Genomic DNA, 16005 nt, shown 5'->3' on the forward strand with positions numbered 1-16005 from the left:
TGGTGTCATGAGGATGCAGAACTGATTTACTGTAGGTGGCTGAAGTTTTTTGCACTCATTTTTTTGCCTCGACAGTCTGTTTTTCACAATATGCAAATGACCATCTTGATGTCACGTGTACTGTGGACAGAGGGAGTGAATGTAGCGTATGGCTCTCACGTCCATCCATATGTGCTCATGTATTTAAGTCACTGAAGTTAAATATTTTTAAAATGTGCTGCAAATCTATTCATCTCTCAATTCAAACAGACAGAGGGTTATTTTATCTCAAAATCAGCAAAGAAATGACTGGATAAAATGTATCCTGCTTGTATTTTAAATGCAATACTTCACCTATCTTATTAGCTGTGTGTGTGTGTGTGTGTGTGTGTGTGTGTGTGTGTGTGTGTGTGTGTGTGTGGCTGCTATTCAAAAAATATACTTTATTCAGAGAGAAAATCTTTATTCACGTCTATTTTCCTCTTGTGTTGGATTGAAAAGGGCGTCTACACAATTGATCAAGTGGAGGGTTTGTTCCTGACAGACAGGAGTTCAAATGTCCCATGTTCCCACCGCCGCCCCCCCCTTCCCTATCAGACCAAAGTGTAACAGTCACGTCCCCTTGAAGGAAACCCTGGCGCTTTGTTGTCACAAAGAATAATTACAATATAATTGCATGATGTAGTGTATGAAACCATGCTGTGAAAGTAGCAGAGCAGGCCCAGGACACACTTTGAAAATCAAACCGGGATTGTGAAAAGTTATGGAGGAATGATTGTGAGCGAGAGAGCATTTGTATCCAAGGCGAAGGCTTTAGATGTTATGTGAAAACCATTCTGTGTCATGTGTTCACATGGAATACATATTACTTACATATGTAGGATGAAAAAGTACATCAAGGTCTGTCTTGAGGGACCACCAAACAACCTCTAACCTGCAGTCAGGGAATAAGTTAATGTAACTGTAGATTTTCTTAAGTACATGCCAGGGAATTTTTCCATGTGGACATTTCTGCTTATAGAAAACCAAGTACACTGTGATTTTACATGGATGAAGATACGGTAACACCATGACGTGCATGGGTGACATTAATGTGGATGATTGTGAATAAATGCTTGTTAAAAACATTCTGGAAGACATGCTGACATTTAGTGTGTGGATCTAACGTGCATATTGACCCACAAATGAGCTCCTCTCTTCACGATATGGGGCAGTTTCCGTTTGCATCTTGAATGTTGTTGAATTCTATACATTCGTGCTTACAGATTTGTAAGTGTTTTAATAAGTGTTCAGTTTCAAATTGGCTCCAGCTTGAACGCTCCGCCTGCTCTCGCGGAGGATATTGACTTTCCCGCAAGTTAAAGTATTTAAATGTAGAGGGAGACAGATGCTGTATGTGGACTGGAGGCGACCACAAGAAATACACGTGTGGGAGGAAGGTTGACGTTGGACTTTTACTATCTGTGCATCCTGCAGAGGGACAGCTGTAGCATCGTTGCTGCAACAGCGCACCAAACAAATAAAGCCGCGTCGCTACTCGTGGGATTCATTCACTTTTTTTTTTCTTTTTCTTTATTGAATCACTAATTTTAAGGAAATTCACAGGGCGCATCCGAGCGCTGGTGCGTAAAGATCCGTGCGTTAAACTATAAAATAATCGCCACTGCTCCGTCACACAGAGTCAGAGAGGATTTATTCCGACTTGAAACCTTAATCAAGACCTTCGCTGCTCAGAGAGTGATTGACACGAAGAGGATTTGATGAAGGTGGTTCGGTGACAGCGACACTTTCATCCGACTGTCAGTTTGGATCGGCACCGCAGCCCCTTTAAACCTTCTGGACTTTTTAGTGGATCCTGTACCTGCATGGGACCCTGACAGTTCTGGATCTCTTAATTGTCACCACTGCCGCCTTCTATATGTAACAAGAGGGGGATAACACCGAGTTGAGAACCCCATCAGGAGGAACTTTATTTCCGAGGGCTTCCAGCACCGAATCAGTGGAGTATTCATGAAGCAATATTTGAACTATTACAAGATGAGACTGAGGACATCGAGGTTAGGTTATCTGTAAGTAAAGAGCTGTCAACACACTGTAGTTGCCTTTGGAAGTCACTGAATTCGAGCAACAGGTCAGACCTTTTAATTTTTCTTTTTTTCCCTCCTCCTCAGGTTAATTCAGTTCACGGCGCTTTGCTTTTACGCACAGGTAACTCACATTTTCACTTCAATAAAAAGCATAAATGTTGCGTTAAGTTCTATAATTAAGTAAGTAAAACTTAACAGGTATGCAGGCGCCGTGCTCAGCGGCGTACAGTTCAGCGTGTCTCCATCTGCAATAGGCTGCAATAACAATGAAAACATTTTATTATGAGTGCTATGGCAATTGGCAACAATTCAAACATCTTGAAAAGAGGTAAGCTGCAGCCTAAAAAGTGATCGTTAAAACACATGTGGATGGAGAACGGCTGAAATGAGAAAAAAAGGAGTCAAGAAGGGGTGAAAGATCATCGGTGGTAAAAACAACCCATCGGAGTGAAATGTCATCCCCGAGGGTCCATGAAAGCGTCTCCGAAAAGATACTGTACATGTGCAAATAAATGCGAGAAGAGAAAGCAGGATGAACCATGCAAACGTGATGAATGACATAATGAACTGTGGGCCTGGGCCTCGGCTCTTTGACTGGCGAGCTCCAGTCTCCTCGCAGTTCACGTTTTTTCAGGACTTGCAAAGTCAAAATTGTGCGACATTAAAAAGCAATTTCATATTTCATGACATGTGTTTCTTATTGTCTGACAGAACACTGTGCAGGCTCCTCCTAATTTCAAGCACCATGTCACCGAGCAGAGCCGGCTGTCGGACCGGATGAGCCGCAGGTTGACGCGGACATACCAGCTGTACAGCCGCACCAGCGGGAAACACGTCCAGGTCCTGGCCAACAAGAGGGTCAACGCCAACGGAGACGACGGAGCGGTGCACGGTGAGGGAAGAGATGAAGGCTTGCAGAGAGGACTGTGTGCTAGCAATGATTTAAAACTCTAATGACACCACTTATGATTACAAAAACCACAACTAAGTGTCTGTTTAACCAGCGCGCGTGGTAGTAAAGGTGTAGAACATGCGCAATTAAGCACATTTATGAGCGAAATATGCAAAATATCGCGAGAATACGGCATGCAATTTGCACCTTTTAGAACATTTTGCTCAGTTATACCCTCACCTGAGGTGGCTTGTATAATTACAGACTTTAAACATAGTTATATAATAAACAGCTGAGCAGTTAAAGGGCCACATATGTTAATGCATTCAGGCAGAGCCCTTTTTACTGTCTCTGAAATGATGAAGCAACTTTAATTGAAGGCCCATAAGAGAGTTATGGCCAGATGAATGAAAACCAATGACAGCTAAAGGCCACAGCTTCTTACATTTCAATGAGTTCAAACCTCAGGAAAACAATAAAATAGGAAACATGTTCGCCCTCACCAACACAGGAATTGTTTGAATTCAATGGTGCGCGGGGCGGCGTTGAAAAGCAGTATAAATTATGTCATTTCTGGCAGCCTGTAAGAAAACGTTTGAGCCAGGAGAAGCAGTCGCAGCAATTGTAAACATCGTTAGTGGCATCAGTGTTGCCATCTTTTATGGCCTTCTGAGTTTGATTTATGTTTTCAGTGCGCTGGTAGTCTAGAAAGTCTGTGACACCTGTTATGATGGACTCCAGGGAGCCACTTTGTTCTCTGCTTTTAGCTGGGAAAAACTGTCTTCAACTTAAAGGGAGCAGAATTCCTGTCACCAAAGGATTTTGGTGTGTCTAGCCATCTTTCCACCACAGCCACCACCATCCATCCACTCCCCAGTGCCTGCTGCCTGTTTTTTGGAGCCTCATTTTATGAGGAATTTTCATTGCATTGCAACTCAATGTATGACTCAATTTATAAGGAGTGGTGAAGTCAGCATCTTCACTTTATACCTTTTCCTCTCCTGTGTGCTCTTTTGTCTTTGAAATTTCTCAGCCTACACACACATTCGCACAGAGGGAGAGAGAGTCAGTCATGCACACATTGGCCACACATCCTAAGTGGGTGTCACTCTTGTAACCGGCCCAAATCTGACCGCTGCTCTGTGCTTGTGGCTGTGTCCCTGACCGCAGTATTCTCACTCTCCTTTATCCGCAGTCTGAACTGCATCACAGCACAGCATTTACAGACATTCAACAACAATCACGCCGTGCAAAATCACTATCATTTGCTGCTATTTTGGAAGGCTTGCATGCCATTGTTAAAGGTGGCGACTGGATCATAAAAGGGTTAAGAGGAAATGTGTATGTCATCGTCATGCTTCTGGTTCACCAGCCGCAATCATTTCAGAACAGTTTAATGCCATTTAATGATGACATGATTCCAGTTTATTACAGGTCTATTATACATGAAGAATACATTCAGAGGAAAAATGTGCTGAGGCCATTTGTCTCACACACTGTAACATCATAATCTGCATGCCTGCACCATGTCATCTCATTACCTGTCATCTGTTTTGTCTGCGCAGCTAAACTGGAGGTGGAGACGGACTCTTTTGGAAGTCGCATTCGTATTAAAGGGGTGAAGACAGGATACTACATATGTATGAACAAGAGGGGGAAGCTGATCGGCAAGGTAATCTGGAACTCATAGTTTTGTGGCTGCATATGACTCAAGCAACATCTTGACGTTTGTTTGTTTCTTGGAAATGTTATTCCAGATTTGCGGCTTATGGCAACACATTGTTGAGACACATTCGAAGCCAGAACAAATTTGATTTTCAGATTTGTCTGAGCAGCCCTCTTAAGCTTTCAAAGGGTACTTGATTGTCTGGAAATAAAGACGATCCGCTTTCCGCTTCTTGGAAATTGTCCAAAATACCTCAGCCCCCCCCCCTTTTTTTTCTTTCCCCAGCGGAAAGGACGAGGCAAAGACTGCATCTTCACCGAGATTGTTCTGGAAAACAACTACACGGCTCTCCAGAACGCCAAGTATGAGGGCTGGTACATGGCTTTCACACGCAAGGGCCGTCCGAGGAAGGCCTCCAAGACCAAGCAGCACCAGAGGGAGGCCCACTTCATGAAGCGTCTACCCAGGGGGCACTTGCTGAGCGAGAGGAGACCGTTTGATGTCCTTCCTCTCGCCGTCCCCGCACACCCTGTGAGCAAGCGGACTAAACATTCCCATCAGCAGCGCTCAGGGGGCCGCTGAAGACTGGAACCACTGAGGGAGAACTGTGGACAAACCGGCACAGAAAAACCACTACAGGAGAAAACAAGTGCTCCCAGAGAAATTAACTTTTACAGTCAAGTGCCCACACACTTTTTGCCTCATTTTGTGGACTTGTAATTCTTTGTACTGGGTTGCATGTAAACATTGACTATCTAATCTGCTAGTTATTTCCAATTCAGACAGACTTTAGGACAGATTTTTACTTATTAAATCGGGGGGCAATTAAAGTACAGAGGAGCTCAATATTGTCATGAGTGAAACCCTTTGGTTAGACATTAGCCAGCTCAGCAGCGAAGAATGTTTAAATGAGAAATGAGTACAATGAAGCTAGACATGGCAGCTATCTGTGGATTTTCTTGTGGTTGCAGCATCTGAGTCTCAGTTGACATGCTATTTTGCCTTTAGGAGGTCATTTGGGAGAATTTTTAACCTTTTTTTTTTTTTTTTTTACATATATGAATATATTTTTACTGTAAAAATGTAAATGACGTCAAATGATGGAAATATTTATTGTAGAGTGTATATTAAAACCACTAAAGAATCAGTTCACAAGCTGCTTGGCTTTTCTCTTGTGTGCTTGTTTTGGGATGGAAAGCTAGCAGACGTTGTTGGTTGCCCCCAAAAACTGTTGTTTTTTTTGTTTTTTTTCCCTTTTCTTCAAGCTGGAGACCCAGATAACTGAGGGGCAATATCTGTGACAGGCTACTGAATTCAATGTGCTCAGCAAGTGAGACTTGGGCCTGAATGGCTCGAGCTATGCATTAAAAGCGATGAGGTCAGCCCACCATTTTGGCCCAAACAAAGGTTACCACCATGTAGTTGCATTTCTCACGATCGCACACCGTAACCCTCTGATCAAATGGGCCCTTTGTGAAACCTCATATAAAAGGGCATGTTATACAATAGTGAGTTCGAATAATAACACGAGGAGGGGTCAGTTATCAAAAAGAAGCCAGTCACACAGGGAGGGGTAAGGGGCTGGCGGGAGGGGGTCTGCGGAGAGGGGTTGCAAAAAAAAACATCAGGGCCTGTGTGGCAAAATGTGGCATCGGCTGAAAGAGGGGGAATGGCTGGGAAGAGGCATTCGGGAATGAAAGGGAGGCAGAAAAGAAACCCTCTTCCCAGAAGCAGTTGAGCATGACCATCAGAGGCCAAACGACAGGGGAGGAAGAAGACCCTGAACAGAGGGACTCGGCGGCTCTCACAGTGCATGAGCTGGATGTCCAATTTGTTAGTTGGTGTTTGCTGCCGCAGGAATTTGTTTTGACAGCAGCTCCAGCTCTGAAGACTGTAAAGCATTAAATTAAATTACGAAAATTAAGACCTCACAATGGATGCTTGGTATTTAGGGCATGTGTTCAGGAGCAAGAGCTTCTTATGTGATATATTTAAGCAGTATTAACACCAAACCTCTGCAAAAACCATTCAATCAAGCATGTATGAATGCATTTTTCTCAAAAAGTGGAGGAAAAAAAAAAAATCCAAAAAAAAAATCAAGTCTCTCCTAAGAATTTGCAAAACAACAAGACAGGCTGGGCTTAAATGTTCTCTGGTCTTCCTATTCTTTCCATCTGGAAGAACACAAAGCACAATAGTGAGAGAGACCTGTGGTTTTGTCTCTGCTTTTTGCACTTGCTCTCTGGGTTTGGACAAGTGGTGAAAAAATGCAAGGAATCACAAGGTTGAAACAATCTATATTTAAATGTCATTGTCTCTTTTAAACAGCACTGTTCTTTTTTTATCCACTGTCTAAGTATTTCTGACAGGACAGTGTTTTTATCTAATGGAATTTGAATGTGAAAAAGTAGACAAATATCCTGTTTGGAAGCATGGATGTGGGTATACAATTTTTTTTCTTCTGTACGTCATATATACATTGACTTTGAAAATCCCAAACCGTGAAATACCGTCTTTCTATTTGTCCCTGTTAGACACTAATATGAAATCCATTTGGAGCAAACGCCTGCAACAGTTGCACGTATTTCTTACATGTGTCAATGGTGTTTTAGCTAGAGACCACAGGGTCAGAGTGACGCTCTGTTGTAAAGGGACACAGTAACACTAGCTTGCTCGCTGACCAGAGTTTCAGTAATGGCTTTCAGGGTGGCCCGCTACATGCAAGGAACATGAGGGTATTCAGTTAACACAAATGGGATGTGCCCGTAACAGTGACCCTGGAACGAACAGGGATGAGGCATTGTGTGTTTTGAGTGTTTTACAAGGACATCAATGAAAGGAGGGTGGTAGGTTACGTGACCCCATCAAAACTGCTCCTGAGTACGCTTGCAAAAATGTGTTGATACAATTTTAAATTTCCCAATAAAGACATAATATTAATTTGATGAATTATTTTCCTAGGAAAGAATTAATTTGGACTCTCATGTTACTAACAAAGTTATTAAATCTAGTTGTAAGGCTGTGAAACAATGCGTTTTACTGAATATGTATGTATTAAATACAAAGGACAACTCTAATATATGGACCTGAAATTAGGAAACACAATTAGAAGTATTAAACCACAGATAAGGCACGATGCAAAGGTCTTAGAGTCAGAATTCACTGAGTTTTGCAGTCGACGTCCCCTTCACTGGTCCCCTTCAGTTTCTTCAGCTCCTTCAGTAGCTCTAGTTCAAGGGTTAAGATCTCCTTGGGTTTCTTGTACTGGACAAGGGAGAAGAAAAAGAGTTACTTCAAAATTCTCCTCATCTGCACCCTTCAGTGTAATCATGTTCACCAAGAAAAAAGTCAAATTATTGTAGGCACCAAAAATGTTATCATGATACAGAGAGGAAAAACTGGAGTACAAAAGCCATGAAAAAAAAAGCACTCACATCTTACGCTCAAGATTTGCATTAAATTCTTCAGTAAGCAAAGTTAAACTTTTATAGAACGCTGTCTACTGCAAGTAAGGATGATAGTTTCTGGAAGATTGTCTTTGGATTCGTTAGAAAAAAAAAAAGAGCATATTTTTGCTGATAGTCAAACTGCTGAGATGATACTTTCTGGGTCCCTGCATTCAAAATTGTAGGTTAGGACACATATGTAAGAATCAACCTTTAATGTTTAAATCTTTATATTTAAAGCATTAGGTGACATAAGATTAGAAGTATAGATTCAATCAGTTTTCATTGTTGTGTAGGACTTACATTGACAACTAAAGTGTTGTTGGCATGAGTGAAGCTGAGGGCAGAGCTGTCCAGTGGCAGCTGACTGCGATCTAAATCAACAACACTGAACTTCTTATAATACCTGGGGAGACATTGAGAGGGTATCATAGGTTGATCACGCCGCCATACAGACAAATGCATTGTAAACAGTGCCATCTATAGGGAAGACACAAGTATTACATGCAACAAGTGTACAACACAGGAATCAAAAGAGCCAGTGTTCTCGTGCATATTTACTTTTTGTTTGAGGTTTTTATGATGATGCATCTCTCAGATGGCTCCACAGAAACACTGAAGACGTCTTTGGGGTAGGGAAGGTTGCGTATTCTCCACTGAAAGCAGGTCTTTGTGTCTTTACGCACGAACATAGGCTGCGGACACAGAAATCATTCAAATCCATTTTACAGACATGGCATTGACTGGTGTTTTCTTGAAGAGGAATCAAAGTGAACTAAAACAAAACAAAAAATGTATGTTAGAAAATGAAGTGGCTCAAGTGTGATTCCAAAGTCAAAGAACATAGATGAAAACCCACATTGGAGCAGTTCTCCTTGATCACCTCCGAATCCAAAGAAGTGACAGGGCCTGCCAGTGGCTCCCCAACCTCTACCTGCCATTGGCCCTGAGCTCCAAGTGTGCTTTTATGTCTCCACTTTCTGACTGAAACGCACAAAACATTTTTATAAGATACACAAACATCTGCCACTGAAACTGAGAACGTCAGCAGCTACAATCTGCTGTGTAAAACTGCTGCGTCTTACCAATGAGCTCATCTGTTTTCAAGTCATACTCCTCTGCCATTTCTTTTCCATCTGTAAAGAGGTAGTGGATCTTCCTCTTTCCTGGAAGTGGAATTGAATTTAACAAAAATGTATCATATAAACCACACAAAGCGAAACACAAAGCGAACAATCAAACATACAAAAAACAGTGATCATTCTTAGAATAGGAAGCAATATATTAAATATTAATGTCATTCTGAAACGTGCAATGTTTAAGATAATGATTTTTTGCTCAAATACAAACATCTGAAATCGCTGTAACCAGAAACCAGCATGGATGATAAAGGGGACTGTTTCAGGGATGGGTCTAAGTGAGCAGAGAAGCTGACAGACTCGTTGATTAGGGAGATCTCATAATGAGCTAGATTAGCTGGATGAGATGCTAACCTGGTCCTTAAAGACAGCCAGAGGGCAGTGAGAAAGATTGGACCTCACCGTCTTTTACTGAATGTGTTTTACTGTATATTTGTGTTAAAACAGCGCGTGTAACATGCTACAGCGCCAGTAGTCCCACCTGCTTGTTGCCTAGTAATATTAACGTTAGCGAGAACGCTAGCTAACAGTCGAATGAAAATAACCAACGTCACGCAAATCTGTCGAGTTGACAAAAGCAAATCTTAACATTTGAAAAACTTGTTTCATTCTTTACAAGTTAACCTACTCACCATCGTGTATCATAGCTGTTTTCTTGGCTGATTGGAGGACATCAAGCCAGCTCTGCACAGCCATGTTTCCAGAGATGATATGTTGCTCGGGGCTACTTCCGGACTCAAACCGTAACCACAGCAACCAAGGTTAATACACAAACTAAATCCAGAAAAAATTTTTATAGAGTTAATCAAGTTTTCTAATCGTAAAATTCATTGCAAATAAACACAATGTAAAATGTAGATTCAGAGTATAATTTAGATAAAAATTTAAACAGGGCTAAGCCAACTAATTGACCCGGAAGTGAAACTTTGAAATTGTAACGTTATGTCTCTTCCTGGTTTCACTACGTATGGTTCCATCTGAACAGGGGTAAGAGCAAAATATTACGCCTAAGAGAGCTTTCTGCAGCTAATGTACAATTATATTAGGAAATGTTGGAATGAATTAAGGCATATTTTGAATATTGAGTAGAAATGATGATTGAAAGACCGACTATTTGCTCTTTCTAACGTTAGCACACACTAAAGCTAATCCACTTTAGCTAACACAATATTGTGACAATAGAATCTCATTGCGTTAACTGCTGTGTCAACCAGCGTAACTACTGCTGGATATCTGTACTGAGTGTAAACCCAGACAGCTCCCACTTCTTGCTATTCTTACTTCCAAGTTTCCGGCATGTACTGCTGACACTCTGCAGTACACACTAATGTTGACAATGCAGAGCAATTATAGAAGTGTTTTCCCTGTTTTATACTTACTGTGAATAATTGGCGATAGTAGACATCAGTAAAATTGCAGTGGTGCAATGCCACAAAGTATTTACTTCAGTACTGCAGGACAGATTTTGATGTCCCTGTACTATAGCATTGGATATCGACTTTGCGCTGCAGTATTTTGACATTTATAGTACACTTCAGAGGGAAATATTGTATTTTTACAGTACAATACGTTTGTATGACAGGTACAATTACTAGTTATTTTGAAGATTAATACTTTATTTTCAACATCAATAGTCATGTTCTCAGTTATAGGTTGTTAATACAGTACTGTCCAGAAATTTTAAAGTAGTAGTGCTTTTGATAATTTAGATGATAATGCTGACACACTTTTGATTCATTAACATTTTGAAAGCCTTTGATAGAGTCTTTTTGCTTCCCAATATCACCACTGTCAAATTGTAACTGTTTAAAAACAGTTCAAAATATACAAGGCAAACAAATAGCAGCCCTAAAAAATAGTCTTTCAACACTTAAATTCTCCCTATTATTCAGGGTGTGCCCGCTACATACTCAAACACTGTTAGAATTAGTATATTGTGTTGTATAATTAGTAGTACACAGCTTGTGTCTCAGATTTGTTTATAAAGGTTTTACTGTGTAACTTCATCAATCTACTTCACATCACAGGCCGCTGGCGCCCCCCCTTCAGGAGACAAAATGGAGCCACGTCACGGGATTATGAAAGCCTTTCCCAAAGTCAAAAGAGCCAAAGTGTTCAACGGAAAGGATGCACCTCCAGCAAAGAAGAAACCAGATGAATGTGATGTCACAGGTTGTTACTGTGTGTGTGTATGTGTGTGAGAGAGAGTGAGGGAAACATTATTAAGATAGGGCTAGAAAAAAAGGACGTAAAGCTGTACAAAAGAGCATAAAAACAAATACTGATAACACCAAAGTCGCAGAAGCCAGAAAGTGCAACATTGTAAAGTGTTCCTCTCTTCTGTCCCAGGAAACACTTTTAATGGTGTCACAGTCTACATCCTGCCTGCTGGAATAGGAAATGCCAGATACCAGATCTTCCAGAGACAAATTCAGCAGAATGGAGGACAGACGGAGAGTTCACTGTGTCCCAGTGTCACTCATGTTGTTGTAGATGACAACATGGACATTCACAGGGCCCAGCGCTTACTGAAAGTGGATTGTATGCCCTCTGGAGTCCAGTTGGTGAAATGCACTTGGTTGAGCCTGTGCATCAGTGAGAAGCAGCTGCTGGATGTTGCCAGCTACAGCCTTCTTCCACCAGAGAGGTTAACGAGCTAATAGAGCTTTTTTCGAATGCTAATGTCTTAAAGCTGTTGTTAGCTGTAGCTCACGTGTTTCCAGTTTATCACACACAAGGACTTGTGGAAGCCACGGTGAAAGAGTGTCTTCTTTTCACTTGTACATCACATATTCCACGAAAATGTAAGCATTTGCAAAACTGTTGTCTCCATTCAGGGAATCTGGAACAGTGCATGAAAATATTAAGGAAGAGTTGCCGAATGTCAAGCCTGCAGCAGAAACTACTGTTGAGCCAGTGTCTGATCAAATCAAGCAAGAGGAGGCTAAAGACCTGGTGGGTTTCCAAGCTAGACCTTGAGCACATAAAAACTGTGTGTGTTGGATTGTTATTATAGTTTTACGTTACATTTTACTGTCAGATGGTCCCAGACACCAAAGGAGGAGAGGAAGACGGGGTGTCTCAGGGTGACCTGGAAGCTCTCATCACCGGCCAGCACCCCAAAGAGGAGCCTCCTGGCCCCAGCCTCGACCCCAGTCCAGACTCTGCTCAGGTGGTCTCAGGGAAGTGGGTCTGTGCCCAGTCTTCTCAGTCCAAAACTAATAACTTCAACAAGCACATCACAGACAAACTAGAAGTGCTGGCCAAGGCCTACACACACCAGGGGGACAAGTGGAGGGCGCTGGGCTACTCCAAGGCTGTCAACGCACTGAAGAGTTACCACAAGCCTGTTACATCATACCAGGTAAACAAATGCAGATGCTTTTAATATTATGTTATTGGTAGTGTCAGTAATGTGTATATTTGTTGGACAAATTGTAGTAAGTACATTTTTTCTTAGATGACAGATACAATACAGGCATTATTTTGCATATATTCCTCTTTTAATCAGAGCCTTTTTTCACATTTGTTGTAGGAGGCTTGTCAGATCCCAGGAATTGGAAAACGCATGGCCGACAAAATTGATGAGATCATGGAGAGCGGTCACCTGCGGAAAATTGATCACATCGGAGAGGCTGTGCCAGTGTTGGAGCTTTTTACTAACATTTGGGGTGCAGGAGCTAAAACTGCACAGCTGTGGTACCAGCAGGTGAGGCACAAACAAACAAACGCACGCACGCACACACACACACACACACACACACACACACACACACACACACACACACACACACACACACACACACACACACACACACACACACACACACACACACACACACACACACACACACACACACACACACACACCAAATCAACATATTACGGGCATAAAAGAATTTAATGTGAAAGCTTGAAGTTGAAGGGCTTCAGTCTTGTATTTCCTCTTTTGCCACAAGGCTCTTTTTATTTACCCTTGGGCTATTCACATCAAATTTCAATTTACAACACATTAAAACTAATAGAACTACAGTTGCTCAGAATTCACCCAAACCCCTTCCTGTTGCTATTGCATCCACTATCTTGGTTAATTGCACAGTTTCAGCTGTTCTGTAATGTTATTTTCATGCATTGATTATATATGAAATATCCATAAAATATGTCACTTGCTCAGTAAAGTCATGCCTTATAAAAAGATTGCAATAAAAAACAAGTTAGAAAGTGTGCAGTCTTCGTCTGAGTCCTTAAGGAATAGTGGTTAAGTTGTGGGTATAAAACTGAATCCTAAGCAGGTTAATAACTAGAACAAGAAGGAAACAGGAATTAAATATTTTTTTCATAACATTCTGTCTTTTTGTACTGTTTGAAGATTTTCTTAATAAGGTTTTTTTTGTCTTGTAGGGATTTCGCACATTGGAGGACATCAGCACAAAAGCCCACCTAAGCAACACTCAGAAGATTGGACTCAAGCACTACGATGACTTTCTAGACCGAATGCCCAGAGAAGAGGCAGCGGCCATAGAGAGAGTGGTAGTGTGTCTTCATTTTTCACAATGTCCTCATGTATCGTTGTGTGGTGATGGCTGAAATATGTTTGCATCTTTCACCACTTTAATAGGTTTAGTCAAGTTTACATGGAGGTGATATATCTTAGAAAAAAGATTCCAGCTCTCACCCACAGAAATTTGGAAGCAGGGGGCTTAAAGTAGGAAAAAGTTTGTGTCAGCTTTCTTTTACTGCTTGATAATGGGAAAAGCAGACTGTGTTCTCACAAAGTGGAGCTTCCCAAAGGAGAAAACCAACTCTTGAAAGTTGCTGCATCTTAAGTTAGCCAGCTACCTGTTCACTCCAGAGCGTTGAGTACAACGCTAGTTGTTGTCATATTGTATTACTTAGATTTTCTTTTTCCTCCAAAGCTGCCAGAAAGAAAGTGCACACGAGATAGATGACTAAAGCATGTGTACTCCCTCAGGCTTGTCAAAATAATATGTGACGCTTTAGCGAGCCTACCTCCCAGTATTTGGCTGGAAACAGGTAAAAGCTTACTTGTTTGCCAGTCATGGTGGGAGTGGTAAAAACAGGAGAACATACAAAGTAAACACTGCTTTTCTATCATTGAAAAGGCAAAGATAAAAAAAGCTCCATCACTCTAAGATAGATGATAGCTTCTATTTTTTGCAGGTGAGGGATGCTGTCCAGGCTATAGACCCACACCTGGTGGCCACCGCATGTGGCTCTTACCGTCGGGGAAAGGCCACATGTGGAGACGTTGACGTACTCATATCTCATCCTGATGGCAAATCCCACAAGGGCGTTTTTGGGAAAGTGTTACATATCCTCCATGACAGTGGTAAGCTCCATCTTTTTTTGGTATTGAGGATTTTCTCATGTTTTACTCACAGTCTTGTTGTCCTTCAGATAAATTAAAAAAACCCCAATGGTTTATTTCGAAGGGTTTTTGACAGACGACCTGGTGAGCCACGAGGAGAACGGAGAGCAGAAGAAATACATGGGTGTGTGCCGTTTGCCAGGACCCGGCCAACGCCATCGCAGGCTGGACATCATAGTGGTGCCCTACAATGAGTTTGCCTGTTCTCTTTTGTATTTCACTGGGTCGGCACACTTCAACCGCTCAATGCGAGCCCTGGCAAAGACAAGAAACATGAGCTTATCAGAACACTCGCTGAACCAAAATGTGGTGCGTCAGGGCAGCGTGAAGGTGTATGGTGGCACTCCTCTCGCTACACCGACAGAGAAGGATGTTTTTAGTCTCTTAGGCATACCATACAGACAGCCTCATGAAAGGGACTGGTGATGATTCGCTGGTCACAAAGCCAGTCACAATGCTTTGTCTGCTTTTATAGAAAAGTGATGACAGTGATGATAATGGTGACAATGGAAGCAGCAGTTATGCTCAATCAGCTATTTTTAAGGATGTATTAGTGCTCCATAAATTATCTAAGAGCCCTGTTTGACTTGAATGCTAATCTTATTCTACAGGTGAAAGAGTGGGATCCATGCAGATCACAAAAACATTATGTTTTTCTTACTAAACCCTCGTTTTATCTGTCCCTCCAGATTGTTTGTGTGGAATGTGAAAGGTTTTCAGGTGTCTCTGAAAGTTTTACTACCAAACCAGTACAATACAATGAATGTAATACTGTTGAAGGGTCCTTTACTTTTTCTTTTTTTCTTTTTTTTTTTTTAACAAACTTTACAACAAAATTCAATTAGCAAATTCTCCCTTCTGCACGGCTGGAAGCAAATGTTTCAGTGGCAGATATCTCAAAACTTGAACGGGTAAATTCAAACTTATCTGCAGGGTTAGAGACTACCAGAAGTAAGTGGGAAAATATGTTATTTTGCAAACTGAGTGAACTGGCCCTTTAAAGACATTTTAGTTTGGGAGATGCTTGACACTATATTTTATGAAAGATGAGTAATGACGATAATAAAACATACTAACGGGTAACAGCAGATCTCTTCCTGTGTCAGTCTTCATTTGTCACGAAAAGTTTACAAGATTGAGTCTGACATGGGATGACAGTTCTAGTCCTAGTATTAGCTGGCTTGTTCACTTGTGACATACTGGTTATGAGTTTGGCTGGGCCACGTTTTACAATTATAGTTACTCTGAGTAAGTCTAATATGGGCGATTAACTCATTGTCAAGGTGTTGATCATGAGGAAAAAGACTTCTGAGGACTGTGTTTTGAACATGTGTTCCTATACATCAGAGAAGATGAATACAGGAAGATGACAAGGCCAGGCACTGGAGACGCACCGATCAGTGATTG

The 16005-nt window shown here is 41.5% G+C and overlaps 3 protein-coding genes across 3 annotated transcripts; 2 read left to right on the forward strand and 1 right to left on the reverse strand.

The window, feature by feature from the left end:
• The first annotated feature begins 1931 nt into the window (after window positions 1-1931).
• On the forward strand, window positions 1932-5770 carry fgf8b (fibroblast growth factor 8b). Its single transcript, XM_070988554.1, has 5 exons — window positions 1932-2048; window positions 2151-2187; window positions 2778-2958; window positions 4524-4630; window positions 4910-5770. The coding sequence occupies exons 1-5, from the start codon at window positions 1990-1992 to the stop codon at window positions 5204-5206; spliced, it is 681 nt and encodes a 226-aa protein (XP_070844655.1). The 5' UTR covers window positions 1932-1989; the 3' UTR covers window positions 5207-5770.
• A 1134-nt stretch (window positions 5771-6904) lies between these two features.
• dpcd (deleted in primary ciliary dyskinesia homolog (mouse)) lies at window positions 6905-9941 on the reverse strand. Its single transcript, XM_070988568.1, has 6 exons — window positions 9842-9941; window positions 9156-9236; window positions 8930-9054; window positions 8632-8765; window positions 8374-8476; window positions 6905-7888 (listed from the first exon to the last, which is right to left on the reverse strand). Exons 1-6 carry the CDS (start codon window positions 9903-9905, stop codon window positions 7784-7786), a joined length of 612 nt encoding a protein of 203 aa, XP_070844669.1. The 5' UTR covers window positions 9906-9941; the 3' UTR covers window positions 6905-7783.
• Window positions 9942-10139: 198 nt separating this feature from the next.
• On the forward strand, window positions 10140-15687 carry poll (polymerase (DNA directed), lambda). Its single transcript, XM_070990377.1, has 9 exons — window positions 10140-10196; window positions 11237-11381; window positions 11559-11856; window positions 12047-12164; window positions 12250-12573; window positions 12745-12918; window positions 13611-13739; window positions 14391-14559; window positions 14663-15687. Exons 2-9 carry the CDS (start codon window positions 11267-11269, stop codon window positions 15022-15024), a joined length of 1689 nt encoding a protein of 562 aa, XP_070846478.1. The 5' UTR covers window positions 10140-10196; window positions 11237-11266; the 3' UTR covers window positions 15025-15687.
• The last annotated feature ends 318 nt before the right edge of the window (window positions 15688-16005 follow it).

This window comes from Chaetodon trifascialis, chromosome 2, assembly GCF_039877785.1.
Source record: "Chaetodon trifascialis isolate fChaTrf1 chromosome 2, fChaTrf1.hap1, whole genome shotgun sequence".
NCBI classification, from domain to species: Eukaryota; Metazoa; Chordata; class Actinopteri; order Chaetodontiformes; family Chaetodontidae; genus Chaetodon; species Chaetodon trifascialis.